General features: G+C 36.4%; 1 protein-coding gene across 2 annotated transcripts in view; it reads right to left on the bottom strand.

Annotated features, from left to right (window-relative positions):
- The window catches only part of LOC138749234 (unconventional myosin-XIX), a 43,929-nt gene that overhangs the window by 5,191 nt on the left and 22,196 nt on the right, over nt 1-16,542 (bottom strand). Inside the window, exons 13-23 of one of the 2 annotated variants that reach the window (XM_069910358.1) lie at nt 13,028-13,149; nt 12,398-12,511; nt 10,976-11,152; nt 7,940-8,080; nt 7,738-7,845; nt 7,227-7,297; nt 6,679-6,785; nt 6,150-6,322; nt 5,250-5,379; nt 3,281-3,366; nt 652-996 (exon numbers count right to left, since the gene is read on the bottom strand). In XM_069910358.1, coding sequence (XP_069766459.1) covers nt 652-996; nt 3,281-3,366; nt 5,250-5,379; nt 6,150-6,322; nt 6,679-6,785; nt 7,227-7,297; nt 7,738-7,845; nt 7,940-8,080; nt 10,976-11,152; nt 12,398-12,511; nt 13,028-13,149 — 1,574 coding nt within the window. Of the gene's footprint in view, nt 1-651; nt 997-3,280; nt 3,367-5,249; nt 5,380-6,149; nt 6,323-6,678; nt 6,786-7,226; nt 7,298-7,737; nt 7,846-7,939; nt 8,081-10,975; nt 11,153-12,397; nt 12,512-13,027; nt 13,150-16,542 lie in introns of those variants that run through there. The other variant, XM_069910359.1, reaches the window with a different exon arrangement.

Raw genomic sequence — 16,542 nt, 5'->3', positions numbered from 1 at the left:
GCATCTACCAACTACTTCCAGTCTTGCCAAACAGTCAATGACAATAAACTTGAACATCACCTCTTATATTAACTCCACCCACCAATAATTTATGATAATAAATTAGTTGTATAATTAGTGTACAACGACTTTTAAAAAAGACCACACAATTACTTGCCTAGGCTGTTCTTACACAAATGTTGGAACACTACTCAAAGCATTGCTGGAGTATCTGCACTAAAAGGAACACATCAGCTCAAGGTAGTAGCTCAGAGCCGTTTGAAGGCAATGATGGACGGATGATAGATAAATGCTGACCCACAAAATGAGAAAATGATTTATTTTCTCCTTGTTCAATTCTTACTCCTGGAGACATTTCCTTCTCTTTTAAACCCTCTACCCTTTTATCTTGGAAAGTATACCTTTTAAGGGCACTGTGCTCAATTTATCAAGGGCTCTTCAGGAGTTATGCAAATCCAATTTTACCTCAGTTTCTGGGTCCAATCGTCCTATTGTTGCTTCACACTGGATTTTGACCATCTTTGTGGTCTTTTTTGTGACCAGATTTGCTGAACACATCTAGAGGAATGCCTGATCTAATTTTTAGTTTCACATTTAGCATATCGCTCCCAAATATAGTATTACAAATTTGAAATGCAGCATTACACTTACCTCGGGTAATGCTCTAATAGAAGCAATACCCTGATGAGATTGATTATGTTCCAATTTATGGTTATTTTTCCATTTCATCTTCAAGGTTGCCAGTCGTGTAAAAGTCTTAAGAATTTCAAATGCAGATGGAATCATTCCAGTAATGCAAAAAGGTGACAGAATCAGACCCAGAGGCCAGGAGTACAATTTTAGAGTTTGAAACTGAATAGATTGAGAATGCTTATGCGGTGAATCATGTCGTGTCAGTGATAAAGATGAGCATTTAGAAGAACGTGGAATGAATTCCATTTCTTTAAAGTATGCAGTATCGTCCAATTCCTCTTCTGCCAATGTTGCCATTTTAACCTATAAATAGGTTTTGAATAGAAGTACAATTAGTTTATGCAGCTTATTTGATGGCTCTCTCACATCAGCATGTCTCATTCGGGTACAGTACAATCACTAGACAACTTTGTCTTTTTTCTGAATCAATATTAAGGTCATTTGCCTTTCTAGTTCATTTAAAAATTGCAATAGCTCCATACAACTAAAAAATCTTACATTTGTATAGCATCTGGTTATTTTAGGAAATCACAAATGAATTTAAACAAAAGGATTAATATTACAGTCTTGCAATACTGCTCCATTGTAAAGTGATACATGGATCAAGGGAATAGGGAATCAACAACTTCTACACAAAACAGCACCATACAAAAGTCAGCTCATAATTACACTTCACATGGATAAGATTTTACTGTAATTGATTAATGTTTTTCCTTTGGTCTACATGCTATTCCCAGGCAGAGTAAAATTTAACCAATTCAACTGTTGAACAAATCTACAATTCACACTGTTATAAATAATTGGTATGGATTTTGTGCAGCATTATACACCACTATCCTCCACTTAATATACACATCAATAGAAATTATAGGGCAACTCCAATCATCTGAAATCGGATTCTCCGAAATCCTCATTTATCCAAATAGAAATATTAAATTATGAATCAATGAAGATATTCAAAATTAATCAGAAACTCTCATTTATCCAAACATTTTTTGGAGCCAAACTGACCTCAAAGGTTGAAAAAAATTAACTCGATATGAAATTAGAACGATTGTCCTAGTTTCAGGTAACGCCCTCCTCTCTCTTGATCCATTTCTTCTTTACCTTCCCCTATTGACTTTTCTCTCCAACTCGCCTTCTCAAACTGCATGCTGCTGTCTCCCAGCTGCAAGTGGTCTGAAGAATCTCTTGTCCCCGGCGTCTTCAAGGAGCGTGGTCTCCTGGCCAGGAGTGGGACCTCAGCCTCAGTGGCATTCTTTCCCCTTCGCTCTCTCCCTCCTCGGCACATTGGACCCTGACATCAAACCCTCCCCTCGGTCTACTAGTGCGCGTGTGTAGTATGCCTAGCGGAGGATTTGGAGTTGGGACTCCAGCATCGGGAGCTCCGGACTGGGGAGACAGGAGCCTGCCGACTCGCTAGTGAGTGTTCCACCGGCCTGAGATGCCTCCCTGGGGATCAGTAGGGACGTGTCATGGTTTGGGGGGGGTGGGGGGAGGGAGGGAGGGAAATAATAATCAGCAGTGGCTGTTGGGAGGTCTCAGTGATCAATGGCGGCATTGGGTTTATGTCGGTGATCAGCGGTGTTATGGACAGCATTTTTTTTGGGTGAGAAATAAACATTTTTATGCTTAAAAGCCTTCCCTGGTTATTTGTTGTTCTTTAAACATTCATACAAGTGATTTGCTGCTGCTACTAGGCTGTTTTTAAAAAAAATGACCAGTTCTCCCAAGAAAAATTGTTTATCTGACAATAGGCCCGGTTCCAACCATTTTGGATAAACGGAATTCTACTATACCATGGTTTTATTGGAAATCATTGCAGATTTTTATGTTCTATTTTGTTCTTTCTTTAAACTTGCTGAATAGGCAGATTTTGTATGCTATATAATTTACTATTAAATGCTAACCTCCAATTTGCTGCAAAAACCCCTTTTCCATGGAAAGAACAGTTCAAAAATAAGCCAGTAGATGTGAATTTATGCAGTGCATTATAACCATTCTCTCCAAATGCCAATTTTGTGAGCATCCCTGAGAAAGCCAAAGTTTGCAACAATGCTTTTTAACATTTCAAATATTGAGGACTTAGCAATAGGGACCTATTACATATGAATGCTAATATTTATTTTGTGGTCATTTGCTAAGACACTCCAAATATTTCAAAAAAGGTTCTCATGCTGCAAATATGTTCAACACGAGGCCTGATCAAACCTAGTCCGAAAACAGATACTAGAAATCAGGAATAAAAGCAGAAAAATCTGAATAACTGTGTGGAGAGATCGAGAGGTAACATTTAATGTTAAATATCTTCTATCAGCAGTTTCAATGAGACACCTTTAATTCAAAACATTAAGTATTTATTTTCACATGCTGCTGACAAGCTGAGTATTTCCGGCATTTTGTGTGCTTTTTTTAAATTTCTGATCAATTTAATTTGGCTATTCTCAGATTGCTATTTTTATATAAAATTTTAAATATATTTTAAAATTTAGTGATCAATTTAACATTTTATTAATTTAAGGATTGGCTTTCAGTGTCATTATGCAACACAGTTAAACCAGATGCTGGAATCCAATTTTTAACTCACCTTCCAAGCTTTCCATGCTCTTTGAAGCACCATGGCAGCCTGACTGAGTTTCTTAATCCACCGTCTGGCCAACCAGGATCTAACAGCTATGAGGAATGAAAGGAATAAACAATAAGCTTGTAATAATGTGTGAAATGCACTATCCAGTGAAGTTCTCCAACTATTAAGAAGGCAAACCTTTAAAATGACTAATTTTTATTTTAAAAATCTTATATGTTCAATATTAAGTCAACATTAGAAGTCCTTTTATGCCTGTGCCTATAGGTGAAAGGTGGTGTAAAGTTGTTGTTCAAGAAATAAGATTAATAGACACTAAGACAATGGTTTAACCTTTTAATAGAGGAAAGGAAAATAATAAAAATTAAGTTTGAATTGAGAGCAGATGAGGTGAAGGATACAGCTGCCTTATAAATACACTGAGGAATGCTTTTCGCTTTTCATTTAGTTCTGAAGAGATAGAAGTGGTCACCTGTCAAATAAACTGGATTATTTGTCATTTTCTGGTTTTCATTGAATATAATGCTGAGAACATAATTTTCTGAATATTCATCAATCTGGAAATAGGAATTATTGAAAGACCAGCAACGTTTTATTGCAACTTTAAACATGGTACAATTAATTTAACCGTCTTTCAGATTTCAAATGGATGATTTTCCAGATTCTTTGATTTCCAATCCACTGACTAAAAGTTTGTAAGCAAGCAGCAGGATTAATTTGATAGCACTCCAGATTAGGGAAAAAACATTATGAACTGTGGAAGAACAACACGATGTTTGCAGTCACATTTAAACATAATTTGAAATTAAGATACAGGAACAATTTTTTTTTTATAATTATTCAAGAGAATTAGAAGGCAAAGGGTTTCTAAATTATTGTTCAGTTGTACAGAACTTTGGTTAGATTTCCATCGCACCTTGCAATTTAGAAACCATAAAATAGCTTTGGAGAGATAAAAGTGGAGATTAGCCAGAATTATATTTAGTTTAATGGATTAAATTAAATAATTTCTTGCATAAAGAAAGTTTAGAAGATTAAATGACGCTATATCTGAACAATTTAAGAGATAAAAGATTAGACTGAAGTGATCATTGAAGACCCATTCCTTCAGAGGGAATCCGGAACAAAGGCTTCATCTTAAATGGAGAGCCAAACCAATGAGGTGTGAAACAAAAATGGGAGATCTGCTTTAAATTCAAATGTAAAATCAGAAACTCTCCCCAAGAGGATAAGGAAGGAGATCAAGGGATATGGGTCAAAGGCAGAAAATTAGGAGAGCTCAGATTGACTGCGACCCAAACAGCTCGAGGGGCAATAATGGCCTCTAACATTCTCCTAGGTGAGTTGCAAATATAGCGGTCATAGATCAACAGTAAGCAAACTGCAAATTAGCTAACTGGAACAGAAGAAAATAGATAATTTCACATCCTAGTGATGTCCCTTTGCATTTAATCTCATTTAAGTTGTTAAGTAGGAGACACAAAATCTTCTAGGTGAAGCAACAACAGGCTTGTATTTTAGTGCAAGGCATTTGGTGTTCACAACATGCACTGGAAAAGTTAACATGGCACTATAAATTGGGAGGATTTAGACCCCCTGGATTTTAAGTATCTATCAGCACAAGCAAGATTTCTTTGAGGAAAACAGTCTCCCTTTGTGGATTTGAATGGATCTGAATTCAATAAAAGAGGAGACAGTGAAGCACTTTATTTATAAGTGGGATGAGTAAAAAAAAAATTCAAAACTATAAAATTGGCATTCCTGAATGTTCAGTCCACCAATCCATGCAATAGGCAATCTCAAGCAACCTCAAATTCAATTAACCAACATCTACCAATGCCCATAGGTACCGGATACCGGGGGGTTTTGCTGTATATCTGCTCATTAATTTCAGTGATTTCCTGAAGTAGAAAGTGCTTCATTTCATCTTTACAGCTCTTATCCAGGTGAGCAGAAAAGGAACAATGCTTACCTGCCTGAATGACAGTTGCTGCCTGCCTTGCTCTTGATATTTTTCGAAGGCGGTGTTTGCGCCAGCTACACTGAATACAACGTGCCTTTTTGGACAACGTTTGATTTCTTGCACTTTCAAGAAGTTCAACCTAAAAGAGATGCAGATGATTTTAAACTTTTTAAAACATTAATGTAATGTTTTTCCAAATAACATCCCCTATCCTTGTATTGATAGCCATTATCTACATTGTAACATCAATCAATACATTTTATTTTGACTTCTATTAAGATAAGATTCTAAACTGCCAGCTAATACAAAAGTTTGCCACACTGAAGGCACATTATTGATCTGGCTTAGGAATTAACTGACAGCTTCTGACAGATTTTGGTCAATGGTGTTTAATTGAACTGGATGGCAGTGACTCATGACGTCACCTCGAGGATCAAAGTTTCTAGATCTTTAATTGGCTATTACCTGGTTAAAATTTTAACGTATTGCATATTTTGACATAAAATTACAATCTAAGCTTTAAACCCTGAAACAGAGAAAATTATGGGACAATTTAATGGCTTTTATTGGAGATTTTTCAAGTAATTGATAGGTTAGGTGGCAAGATATCTTCACTATAAATGCCGGAGAACAAATCAACATTATTTTAGGATCAGAATCAGGCCATTCATAAGAGGGCAAGACCCAAGAATCTTATCCTCAATGATTAATTTCAAATGTGAAATTAACAAATTGTTAAAGAATAATTAACAAAGGCATTTGGATAATATTGGGCTATTATGTCGGAACACCAGTCACGATCTCACTGATTGATGGAAAAATGTTGTGAGCATGGTTGGGCAATCCAATTTTCATGCAGCTCGGATGAAAATGTTGAGAAAAACCCTCAAGGTAATTTTGACAACTTACCGTCCTGTGAGTCATGAACAATTTTGTTTTGCCACAGTGCACTACTGAGCGATATAACCTGTTTGCATCTAGGTTGTAGAGCGATGAAACATTGTGCTCAGCTAATACATTAGTGAGAATGTCTTGTGAAACAGACTGCAAAGTCTCACTACTGCCATCTATTGATAATGAATCTGCAAAGGCAAATGATATCCATTTCTAGGGCAACACCGTCTCCACTGCAGGAAAATGTGAGAGAGCAGACATTGCAGGAAAGTCGAGTCAATTAGGAAGTTGAAGTCAGCAAAAAAAGTAAAGGAACTGAAGAGTCAAATTGAAAGAAACTAGGAGACAGAAAACAGAGAAAGATTGCAAACAATAAGTATAGCATCAATTGCAAATTATATACTATTAGAATTAAAGTTAACAGTTTTAACAAGTCTATAAATAAAACTGCTGAACACAAAACGACAATTTTAGTGGTGCAAAATAAATGATTCTCCTATTCATATTTTACTGTAAATCCACAAATAAAACTGATTTGACAAACCTTTCCTTTTTGTGGTAAGCAAACTAATAATGGCTGGACTCTGTAAATTAACTTGGCCATATTTTCCCAGCAGTCCATAGCGGTCCAGAAAATTCTGATACGGGATCCTAGATTACAAAACAATATTAGAGCACATGGTTTACCACAATAACATATTTTGAACACCTTCCAGTTTTTAAATATAAGCCAAATGAAATGCCAACTTTACATTCAAAAATCTTTCACAAGGGAAACACCCTTAATATTTAATTAGAACTTCCTGTGTATCTGGCAGGATATAAGTAAGAAATTTGTACTATTAAGTTGTTCATAAATGTCTAGGATTAAATAGCTCATAATTAAATTGTGTTTCACTGCTTTCTTCTTCTTTGGCTTGGCTTCGCGGACGAAGATTTATGGAGGGGGTAAAAGTCCACGTCAGCTGCAGGCTCGTTTGTGGCTGACAAGTTAGGGACGAGTAAAAAGCTGAAATAAGATAAAGACACTATTTCACGCAATACTTCAATCTTGCAAAATAAAAAAGTATAAATTGATAATGGACTACATACCTAATGGGGAACCCAGCCGCACTTATGTTAACAGTTTCAACTAAACCACAGGCTTCCAGCTGAGTGAAAATCTGAAAGAAAAACTTGTTTATGAATATTTTCATCTCAAAATAAGTTCAAGCAACATAAATATTTGGGGTAAATTTCCATTTGGCTTCAACATGGATAAATTATTAAACTCAAAAACTGTCCTTTACCAAAGAAAAAATTTTGCAGCACTTAAAATTTTGCAGCATTGCCCCAAAACTAATCTCTAGAACATGTAAATAGTGAAAAAAAAACACTACAATTTTAACTCCAAAAAAAGCTTGAAATTGGCATTTTCTTTTCACATTACTATAAATGAAACATGGTCATCAGGCTCTACAGCAAGATGTGGCAACATACCAGGAGAAGTAATAAATCAAATTAGTTCCATCAGTTTAATTTGAACAATTCAAAACATATTACTTCTGCTTTTAACAATGCTTGCATTTTTTTTTTTTTTTAAATGCTTATTCTAGTACTGCACCTCTTTTGATTTGAAAAGGAGAGGCTTGCAATCCATATTAGGTTTTATGCATCTGATGTAGTGAGGTGTACTGCTATTCAAAATACGCATAAGGCTTTCCAGTGAACTCTGCAGGAAAAAGCATGAAAAAAAAATGGAGGATAGAATTACTAAAATCTTATGTACCCGTTGTAGAAAATTAATAGTGTTAATTCATACTGACCTTAAACTTAGAGACCACGGTAACTGCTTTGTTCTGGACTTTAGTGTCATTGTGCTCTTTTTCTTCAATGGGAAATAGCTCCCTTAGTAGGGAATCTTGTGACATCTGCAACAACTGCACCAGCTCTGGTGGCACAGGATCCTAAAGCAAGAGCAATTTTAAAACAACAGATTTCTTCATTCTTTAGCAAGCTAAACTCCAAAGTCTTAAAACAGGAGGAGCAAAAACACAAACTATTGAAAGAACTCAACCATCCATGAAGGGAAATGGTGGTCAGCATTTCAGATTGATACCCTGCTTCAGGTCTGAAAATAAGGAGGGAATGATAGGAAGGGTAAATTGCATTAAAATGAACATCTTCCCAAGGATACAATACCTATTTCAATCGATACCAATTCCCTTAACAGAGAAATTCTTCAATGAGCTAAAGAAAATAATAAGGAAATTCTTATGGAAAAGGGGGAAATCGAGGATAGCGCTAGATTAATTAACAGAATGGTACAAACAAGGTGGTTTGCAGCTACCAAACTTTAAGAATTATTATAGAGCAGCACAATTAAGACATCTATCAGATTTTTTATCAAACAAAGGAAAAACCAGATTGGACCAGGATAGAGCTGGATAAAATAGGGGAGAAGGTACCAGAACCTATACTTTATAAGTGGGATGAAAAACTGGTGCAATATAGAAATTCATCAGTACTGCACCATCTGCTCAACATTTGGAAGAAGATTCACATAGAAATGAAAAAAAAACAAATTACCAACTACCAAAATTATTATTGACGCAAAATCAACTAATCCCTTTCACAATAGGTAACCTTTCCTTTAGAGAATGGAAGAGAAAAGGGATTAAAAGAATAGAAATTTATTTTTTGGGAAATAATTTATTATCATTTGAACAAATGAAGTACAAATATGGAATAACTCACAGTACAATGTTTGCATGCCACCAACTGAAAACCTACTTAAACGACAAACTGAGAAGCAGACTGAGATTACCAGAAGGAAGCAGCTTTGAATATGTGATTACAGACATAATGATAATTAAAAGATTCATAATAAACATGTACATTAAGCTGCAAGAGAAGGAAAATGATGAAATAAGCTATAAACCCAAACAAAAGTGGGAACAAGATCTAAACAAAGATAAAAATGAAATATGGGAAAAGCTATGCTCCGGAAATATGAGAAATATAATAAACACGATGTTACGCATGATACAATATAATTGGTTACACAGGCTATATATCACGCTCCAAGAGTTAAATAAATGGGATCCAACATTATCAGATAGATGTTTTCGCTGTAAGAAGGAAACGAGAATATGCAATTTGGGCATGTGAGAAAGTGGAAAAGTTTTGGGAAGATCTAAATCAGGTATTAAATAAAATCACAAAAAGCAACAGACCAAAAAATCTAGAGATCTTTCTTCTAAGTAATACAAGAAGTAAAGAATTATGCCTTGAACTGGATGAAGCGCAAAAAAGATTTATTATGATAGCCTTAGCTGTAGCAAAAAAATGTATAATGTCAACTTGGAAATCAGAAGAGAGCCTGAGAGTACAGCAATGGTACATAGAATTGAATAAATGTATTCCATTGGAAAAAATAACATACAATTTAAAAAATAAAGTCACATTATTGGGAACCATACATGGAACACAACAGAGTGGGCTTGCCTCAGACCTCCACCCCCTAAAATGACAGAATGAGAAGAAGACGAAATGAACTGACCCAGTATGTAAAAGTAGATGACACAATTTTCTTGTTTATTTTCATTGTGTGATGACATTGTTTAATGGGTTTATTGTATTGTATATGTTGAACATTTAATGGGTTTGGAGGGGGGTGGGAAGGAGGGAGGGAAGGGAGGGGGGGAAATAACATTGTGTATATTCAAGAGGGAAATGTTTGTGTGTATTTTGGTTAATATGGTTCATAGTGTGAAAAATTTAAAAAAAATTAAAAATAGGGAGGGAAGACGGGCAAAATTAAAAGAGAGGGATGGGTGCTATAGGATGCCATAGGTGATCTGTGGATAGTAAGGGATTACTTAAGGTGGTATGTGAGTGGGGAAAAAAGGTTGAGAATCACTGGCCTAGGCAGTCTACAACCCAATACCACAAACAGTGAATTCTCCAATTTCAAGCAACTCAGTATCCTTCTTTCTCACTCCCATCCACCATTTCACTCCGAGGCACGAGGCACACCACTCCCCCCATATCCCCTTTATTTTGTTCCCATCAGGCCACTGATCTCCCTACTCCATCAGTGTCTCCATCAGCCCTCTCCCACTTTTGTCTTCTTTCACCTATCACTGTCTCCTAATTCCACCCCAGCTACTAGACCCAGACCCCTTGTCCTCTCCTCTTTATTATTGCCTTCTCACTCCATTCTCAGTCCTGAAGCAGGACTAATTTTTGGCCTAAATTATCCAATAGATGGAACGGGGTTGGTAGGTGACACGTGAAACATTAACGTGGATCTTGAATTTTCCAATTTCACATAACCAACAAGCTGTATTCCTCTCACATTCATTCTCCTGTCCACCTAGTTTTCTTTTATTCACCATTTCTATTCCCTCCCTCTCCCTGATTTCACTGACCCTTCAGTTTCCACCCATCACCTGCAAGTCTCTGTCCCACCCTCCCTCAGATTGTTAAATACTGGCCATCTTTCCTCCTCCCTCATAGTCCCAATGAAAGGTCTCAACCAGAAACGTCAACATACATCTTTAACCTTGACAGATGCTGCTTGATTGAGATTTTCCACCACTGTTTTTTTTTAATTTCAAATCAGTGCAAAGCAATTTTCATACCAAACATTTGTGCCGTTTTAAGGGAAGTAAAGCAATGGCAAATAAATATTATTCAACTCGACACTATTTTAAGTCAGAAGTCAGCAGGTTTAGGGATCAGCCAAGAACTTGAGCACATAATAGACTACTGGATTGTGGGATGGTGTAGTTTCAGAAGGCTCATGACTCATTTACTGAGTATTCAATAAATGCCACATGAATATTGAGTGTTCTTACTTTGTTCTTTTCCATCATTCCCTCAATCTGGTAATTGACCTTTCCTGCATAATGAGCAATGATGAAGTTTGGAACCTTGCTGAACACATCCCAGCTCACACAATTGTTATCTGCCAGAGCTGTCTGTAGACGAGTTTTGAATTGGTTTTCATCTGAACTTCGGTTAAGGCGGCTCTCCTACGGAGAAAGAAATTTGAAGTGAAACCCAAGCACAGATAAAAAGATCAGAGGCCAATTAGTATCCAGAATCAGAAGTACTCAAATATCTCACCACATCTATAAAAAGTGATTTTAAGGAAGACTGTCTTCAGTCATTTGCCATCATTTTATGACTGCCAGCACCTTCTTTTGTAATGTGGATATGCCTCAAGACAACATTGTTCTCTTCCCTGAATTTCTTGGTTTCCATGACCTTCTCTGTTGTAAATACAGACAAGAAATATAATGACCTCTCCCATCTCCTGTGATTCTATGCTTTAAAAAAAACCCACCTTGAGGCCTAAAGGGATATATTGTCTCCCCAAAAACCCTTTTGCTCTTCGTATACATATAGAATTCCTTAGCATTCTCCTTTAACCTGCCAAAGCTATGTCCTATTTTTGCCCTACATCCTTTCTATTCAGAAGATTCACTTGATCCCAGCAGCCTATGACTGATGTACAACTTGTCCTTTACCCTGACCAGAGTCTCAATCTCTCTCATCATCTATGGCTCCCTAATCCTGCTACCCTTGCTCTTTACTTTTAATCTCCCACTTGCCAGATGTCCCTTTACCTGCAAACATCCTATCCCAATCAAGTTCCTGTCTAACGCCATCAAAATTGGTCTTACTCAAGTTTAGGACTCTGCCATGTGGACCAGTCCTTTTTCTCCTTAACTAATTCAAAACTAATAGAGTTATGATCACTTGACACAAAGTACTGCACCACTGACACTTCCATGGCTTGCCATGCCTCGTGAAGGCTATTTGCATATTGCTTGAGGAAACTTTCCTGGTTGTGCTCAATTCAAGAGGTGGCAGTCAAGCATATACCCGAGTGATTCAGATTAAAGTGCTACCAGTGAGATAAGTGGGCACTTTGCAGCACAAAGCTACTACTGGCTGATAGTAAACATTTATTTTGAATGAGAGAATATTGCAGTAGATGGTTGAAGTAGATTAGAAATTTCAGTCACTTGATACTGGAAAAGAAAGTTAATAAATTTAACAGTGACATGCTCTGGTAGGCTTCAGAGATGTAACGACAAGTGACAATTCGCCAAAGCAAAACGCTTGATACACTCATCTCTTCCCTGACAAAAGGTAAAAAAAATTAAAAGGCAAATTCCCAAGTGGGGAACATCAATGAACCCAAACCACTATTTGTGTGCAAGATTCAGCACGTTTACAAACAAAAGGACACATTTGAAGAAATAACTGACCTCATTTAAAAGGGAAAAGATGCTGGTGGGATTCCCCTCAATCAGATCCAAACACCTCTGATTATCTTGGTATCTGATAAAAGACCACTCAAGGCCCTCAGAAGTGTATTCGTCCTGAAAGGTAGAACAGAAAGGAGGGAAATGGGGGGGGGGTTGGATGTACAAGAATGTAGAAAAAAATTTGAAGTGTTTTAAAATTAAAATACATGTATGATAGTAAATCTTCCAGGCACCTGAGCTCTGTATCTCACTACGTTAATCTGCTTACTCTTGAAATTAATGAAGTTACATTTACATATGGCGAACATCTTTGCACAAATAGTGCAAATTCAAATAGAATGAATCCAAAGTTACTGCATTTAGAAACAAACATTTTTGTGTTCTACATTTGAGTTGAAATTGTACTTCTCAGTGGGGAGAAATGGGAAACAAAAAGTAAGATGGAATCTTGAAGCCATTTACTGTTCTGTCTCAAAACCAGAAACATTAAACACCAGACAATATCCTTTAAGACTCCCATTGAATCTAGGTATTTAATTTTCCAAAAACCATAAGACATCAGAGGAAGTGCATGCAAAATATCAGTACTATGTTTTGGTAAGGATACATTGGAACGAAGACTTGAAGTACCTGTTGTGCCTTGAGATAGTGTGCTACAAAGTGCTGCTGTAGTTTCTCATTTGCATAATTGATGCAAAGCTGTTCCAGATTATTTTGAGGAAAAGATTCAAATCCATATACATCCAGTAGACCTGCCAGATAAGTTGGAATACAATTGTTTTGCTGCAATAAACAACTTAAAATAATTCATGGCTTAATTTCAAAATGAAAAGCAAAATTTAAGTGCTCACTATCTCACTTCATGTCTTGCAATCCCTTATTTCTGCAGTTAATACACTGGGTGTGTATTATTGAAGATTTTATTGAAAAGAGCAAGGAATTTCACAGACCATACATGGAATTATTAATAACCACTTTCTGTTTAACGGTAATATCACATTATAGCCAGGGGGTTTGGAATTATTTTAGAAAACCACTCTGATGGAAAAAGATTATTGACTTCTTGAAGGATCATGAATCACTTTTCCTCTTAATTAATTTTCATTGTTCACAAGGAAGCAAAATGAAATTCATTTAAATCGACACTAGGAAGGTGGGAACCAGTCAGAGAGAGTTAGCAAGGTTTGTTGCTGAGAGATTTTAGATGACAAATTCAATCAAGAATTTTTTTTTTTAAAGGTAATTAAATGTATTGATGTGTTGCAGTTGAATGTGATTTACATAAACTTTAATTTGGCCTTTGACAAGGTTTCACATGGAAGATAATTTAAAAGGTTGGCATGCGAGTAACTTAGATCGAAAACTGGCCTTGTAATAGGAGACAGAGGGTGATAATGGAAGAGTACTTTTGTGATTGGATGCCTGTGACCATCAGTGTACCAAAATGATTCAATGCTGGGACCTGTGCAGTCGTCCCCCACCCCCAATTGATGGGATTTACTAGGATTGTTGTCTAAAGAGTGCTTGCAAAATCAATGAGGATCCATACCACAGCATCTTCCAACTACTCCCAGTTAGGAAAGAGATACAGCCTGAAAAACCAGGCTGAGAAACAGCTTCTTCCAACAGGCAGTGAGAATGTGAAACAACTAATGAACTGCTCATATAAATCCTCCATGACGCTACTATTTATTTAACCAAAATATTTATTTAAATGTGTGTACGTATGCTTGCAGTATGTTGCACCAATGGCCAGAGAACACCGTTTCGTCCAGTTATACCTGTACAATCAGATGATAAGTCAATGAAGTTTGCAGTTGAAGTGAAAATTGACACTATTGATAGCGAGGAGGGCATCTTTATGCTATAGAATAATCAGCTGGCAAGCTGGGTAGACCAATACCAGTTGAAATGTAATTCTCACATGGTAGAACATAAATAAGGTCAATGGTGGATGTACAAGAATGGAGAAAAAGTTAAAAAAGTGTTTTAAAATTAAAATAAGAGTAGGATACAAGGATAAATACAGCAAAACCCCTGGTTTCCAGAATTTAAGCAATTAGCAAACAACATCAAGGAAAATAAATAGGTAAAAAAACACGCAGATTTAAAATTGTGAAAGAATGTTTTCTGAAGTAACACTGATGCTCTCCCATTTTTCAGTTCATTTTATTGTGTGAAGATTTAACAAACTGACTGCAGGATTTGAAATGACTGTGAAACTAACAGCAAGCTTTGAACATCATGTTCCTTTTACTGGATACAGTCAACACAGAAGTCCTGGTGAAAAGACCATATGACCAGTTTCTTAAAAGACAGTGTATCATTTGTTCAGGAGGCAGTGCAAGAGTAAACAGCTCTTCGATCTCCTTTGTGGGAACGAGAAACCCACCTGTCTATAATTGTGCGATTATAGACAGAACACCAGATTTCTTCCTTTTTCTTAGAGGGTTGAGAGACTACTTCGATTGACCCACGAAAAGGGTTTTAAAGTTGCAGAAGAAATACTGCATTTTACTTCGACTGACCCACAGAAAGGCTTCTAACTGCAGAAGAAGGCACTCATCTAAAGAGGACAGTTCTCTGAAGCACCTCAATAAGGGTGTTATGACTAATCAATGTTCTGTCACCCCAAGTCTCTGTCACCCACTTTAGGAACTACTAATTTCACCCAGTTTAAAGCCCACATGTCATCATTGAATTAATGAAACTGAACTTTGAATTGGCTTCCGAGAATTGAGCCTTGAGCTGTAGTGGCTTGGAGTATTCCACACACACAAATAGATTTGCACATAATTAGAGTTAAGTTAGATAATAGTATATAAATTTAGTTAAGTTTAGCTAAGTTATTTAAATTTTATTAGGCATTATAGAATTGTTGATTAATAATTAAAAATATTATTTTAAATATAACACCGTCTGGGCTCATTTTTAAATCACTGCTGTCGTGTACGTACAACACTTAACCCTTTGGTGAAGATGGGAGGAATGATTCAGCCACTGAAATGCCTTGGTTGTGTTTTGCTTAGAGCAGCTGTTTGAATAAAGTTGTGCAATGGTGTTGCCCAGGATGAAGAGCTGGTTGATTCCGCTTGCTATTGGGGTAACACTCTTAGTGTATCCTTATCCCTGCTTAGTAAGAGTCACCTGGTCATGAGTTTTATCAGTAAACTTTGGGGGAAGGGGGGTTAATTATCTATGTTATTGTTAGTCTTTCAGATGGCTCTGTGGATGGGGAGGAACCTGCAGATGTAGCAACAGCAAATGTTTTCAAAGAATGTGACTGAAAATAAACTAAAATCCTTTTACGTTTATATATTCATGCAATACAGGTACACACAACTTGCGACCGATGCGACTTATGTCTATCTGCACATACAACCGAAATTTTTTTTTTATATATAAAATTTATACAGATTATGTTATATTTAATAAACTACAACTTAATGAGGTAATTTATCACTGATAAGAATTCTGCTTCTTTTTGGCCAAACAGCTTCTTTCTTGGTAGTGGGTTTAGATTTTCTTTTTTTTATATATATAATATCAATACCATATAATCTAATTAAAAATGTTGGGTACCTTGGATGAAATGATATGATCTTCTTGACTTTTAACATGCATGTACTCTGTATTTTTGGATATGAAATTTCAATGTTAATAAAAATATTGAAAAACATAAAAGACAAAACTATAACAGGGATACAGGGCGTGTAAGAGCCAAAATGTGCAGTGGGTTCGTGTATTGGAGTTCAGTTGGTGCATGCACGAGAGTTAAAGGCACAAATTCAATATCGTCAACTCTTCGATATCATCCATAATGTGAACCCACCACACATGCATCAACTGAAGACTTGTACATGTGCACAAGAATCAAGATGGCCGCGCCCAGCCTACGGACCCAGGACCACAACTAACAAGATAAGCGCGGACCAGAATGTGGAAAGATTCACCAAGGATGATCAACAAATTCAGGAGTTGTGATCAAAACTGCAATGAAAAAATTCCAACTTACATCCACTTCAAGACATGACCGATCCTTCAGTCCCAATTACGGTCGTAAGTTGGGGGAAACCTATATTTATCTTACGGTTATATGAGTTGTCAAATCTGAATCTGAAGTGAAGTTTGTTCAATGCAAGAAC

Source organism: Narcine bancroftii, chromosome 14, assembly GCF_036971445.1.
Source record: "Narcine bancroftii isolate sNarBan1 chromosome 14, sNarBan1.hap1, whole genome shotgun sequence".
Lineage (NCBI taxonomy): Eukaryota > Metazoa > Chordata > Chondrichthyes > Torpediniformes > Narcinidae > Narcine > Narcine bancroftii.
Note: the sequence above shows the minus strand (reverse complement) of the source record. Positions and strands in the feature narration are given on the sequence as shown.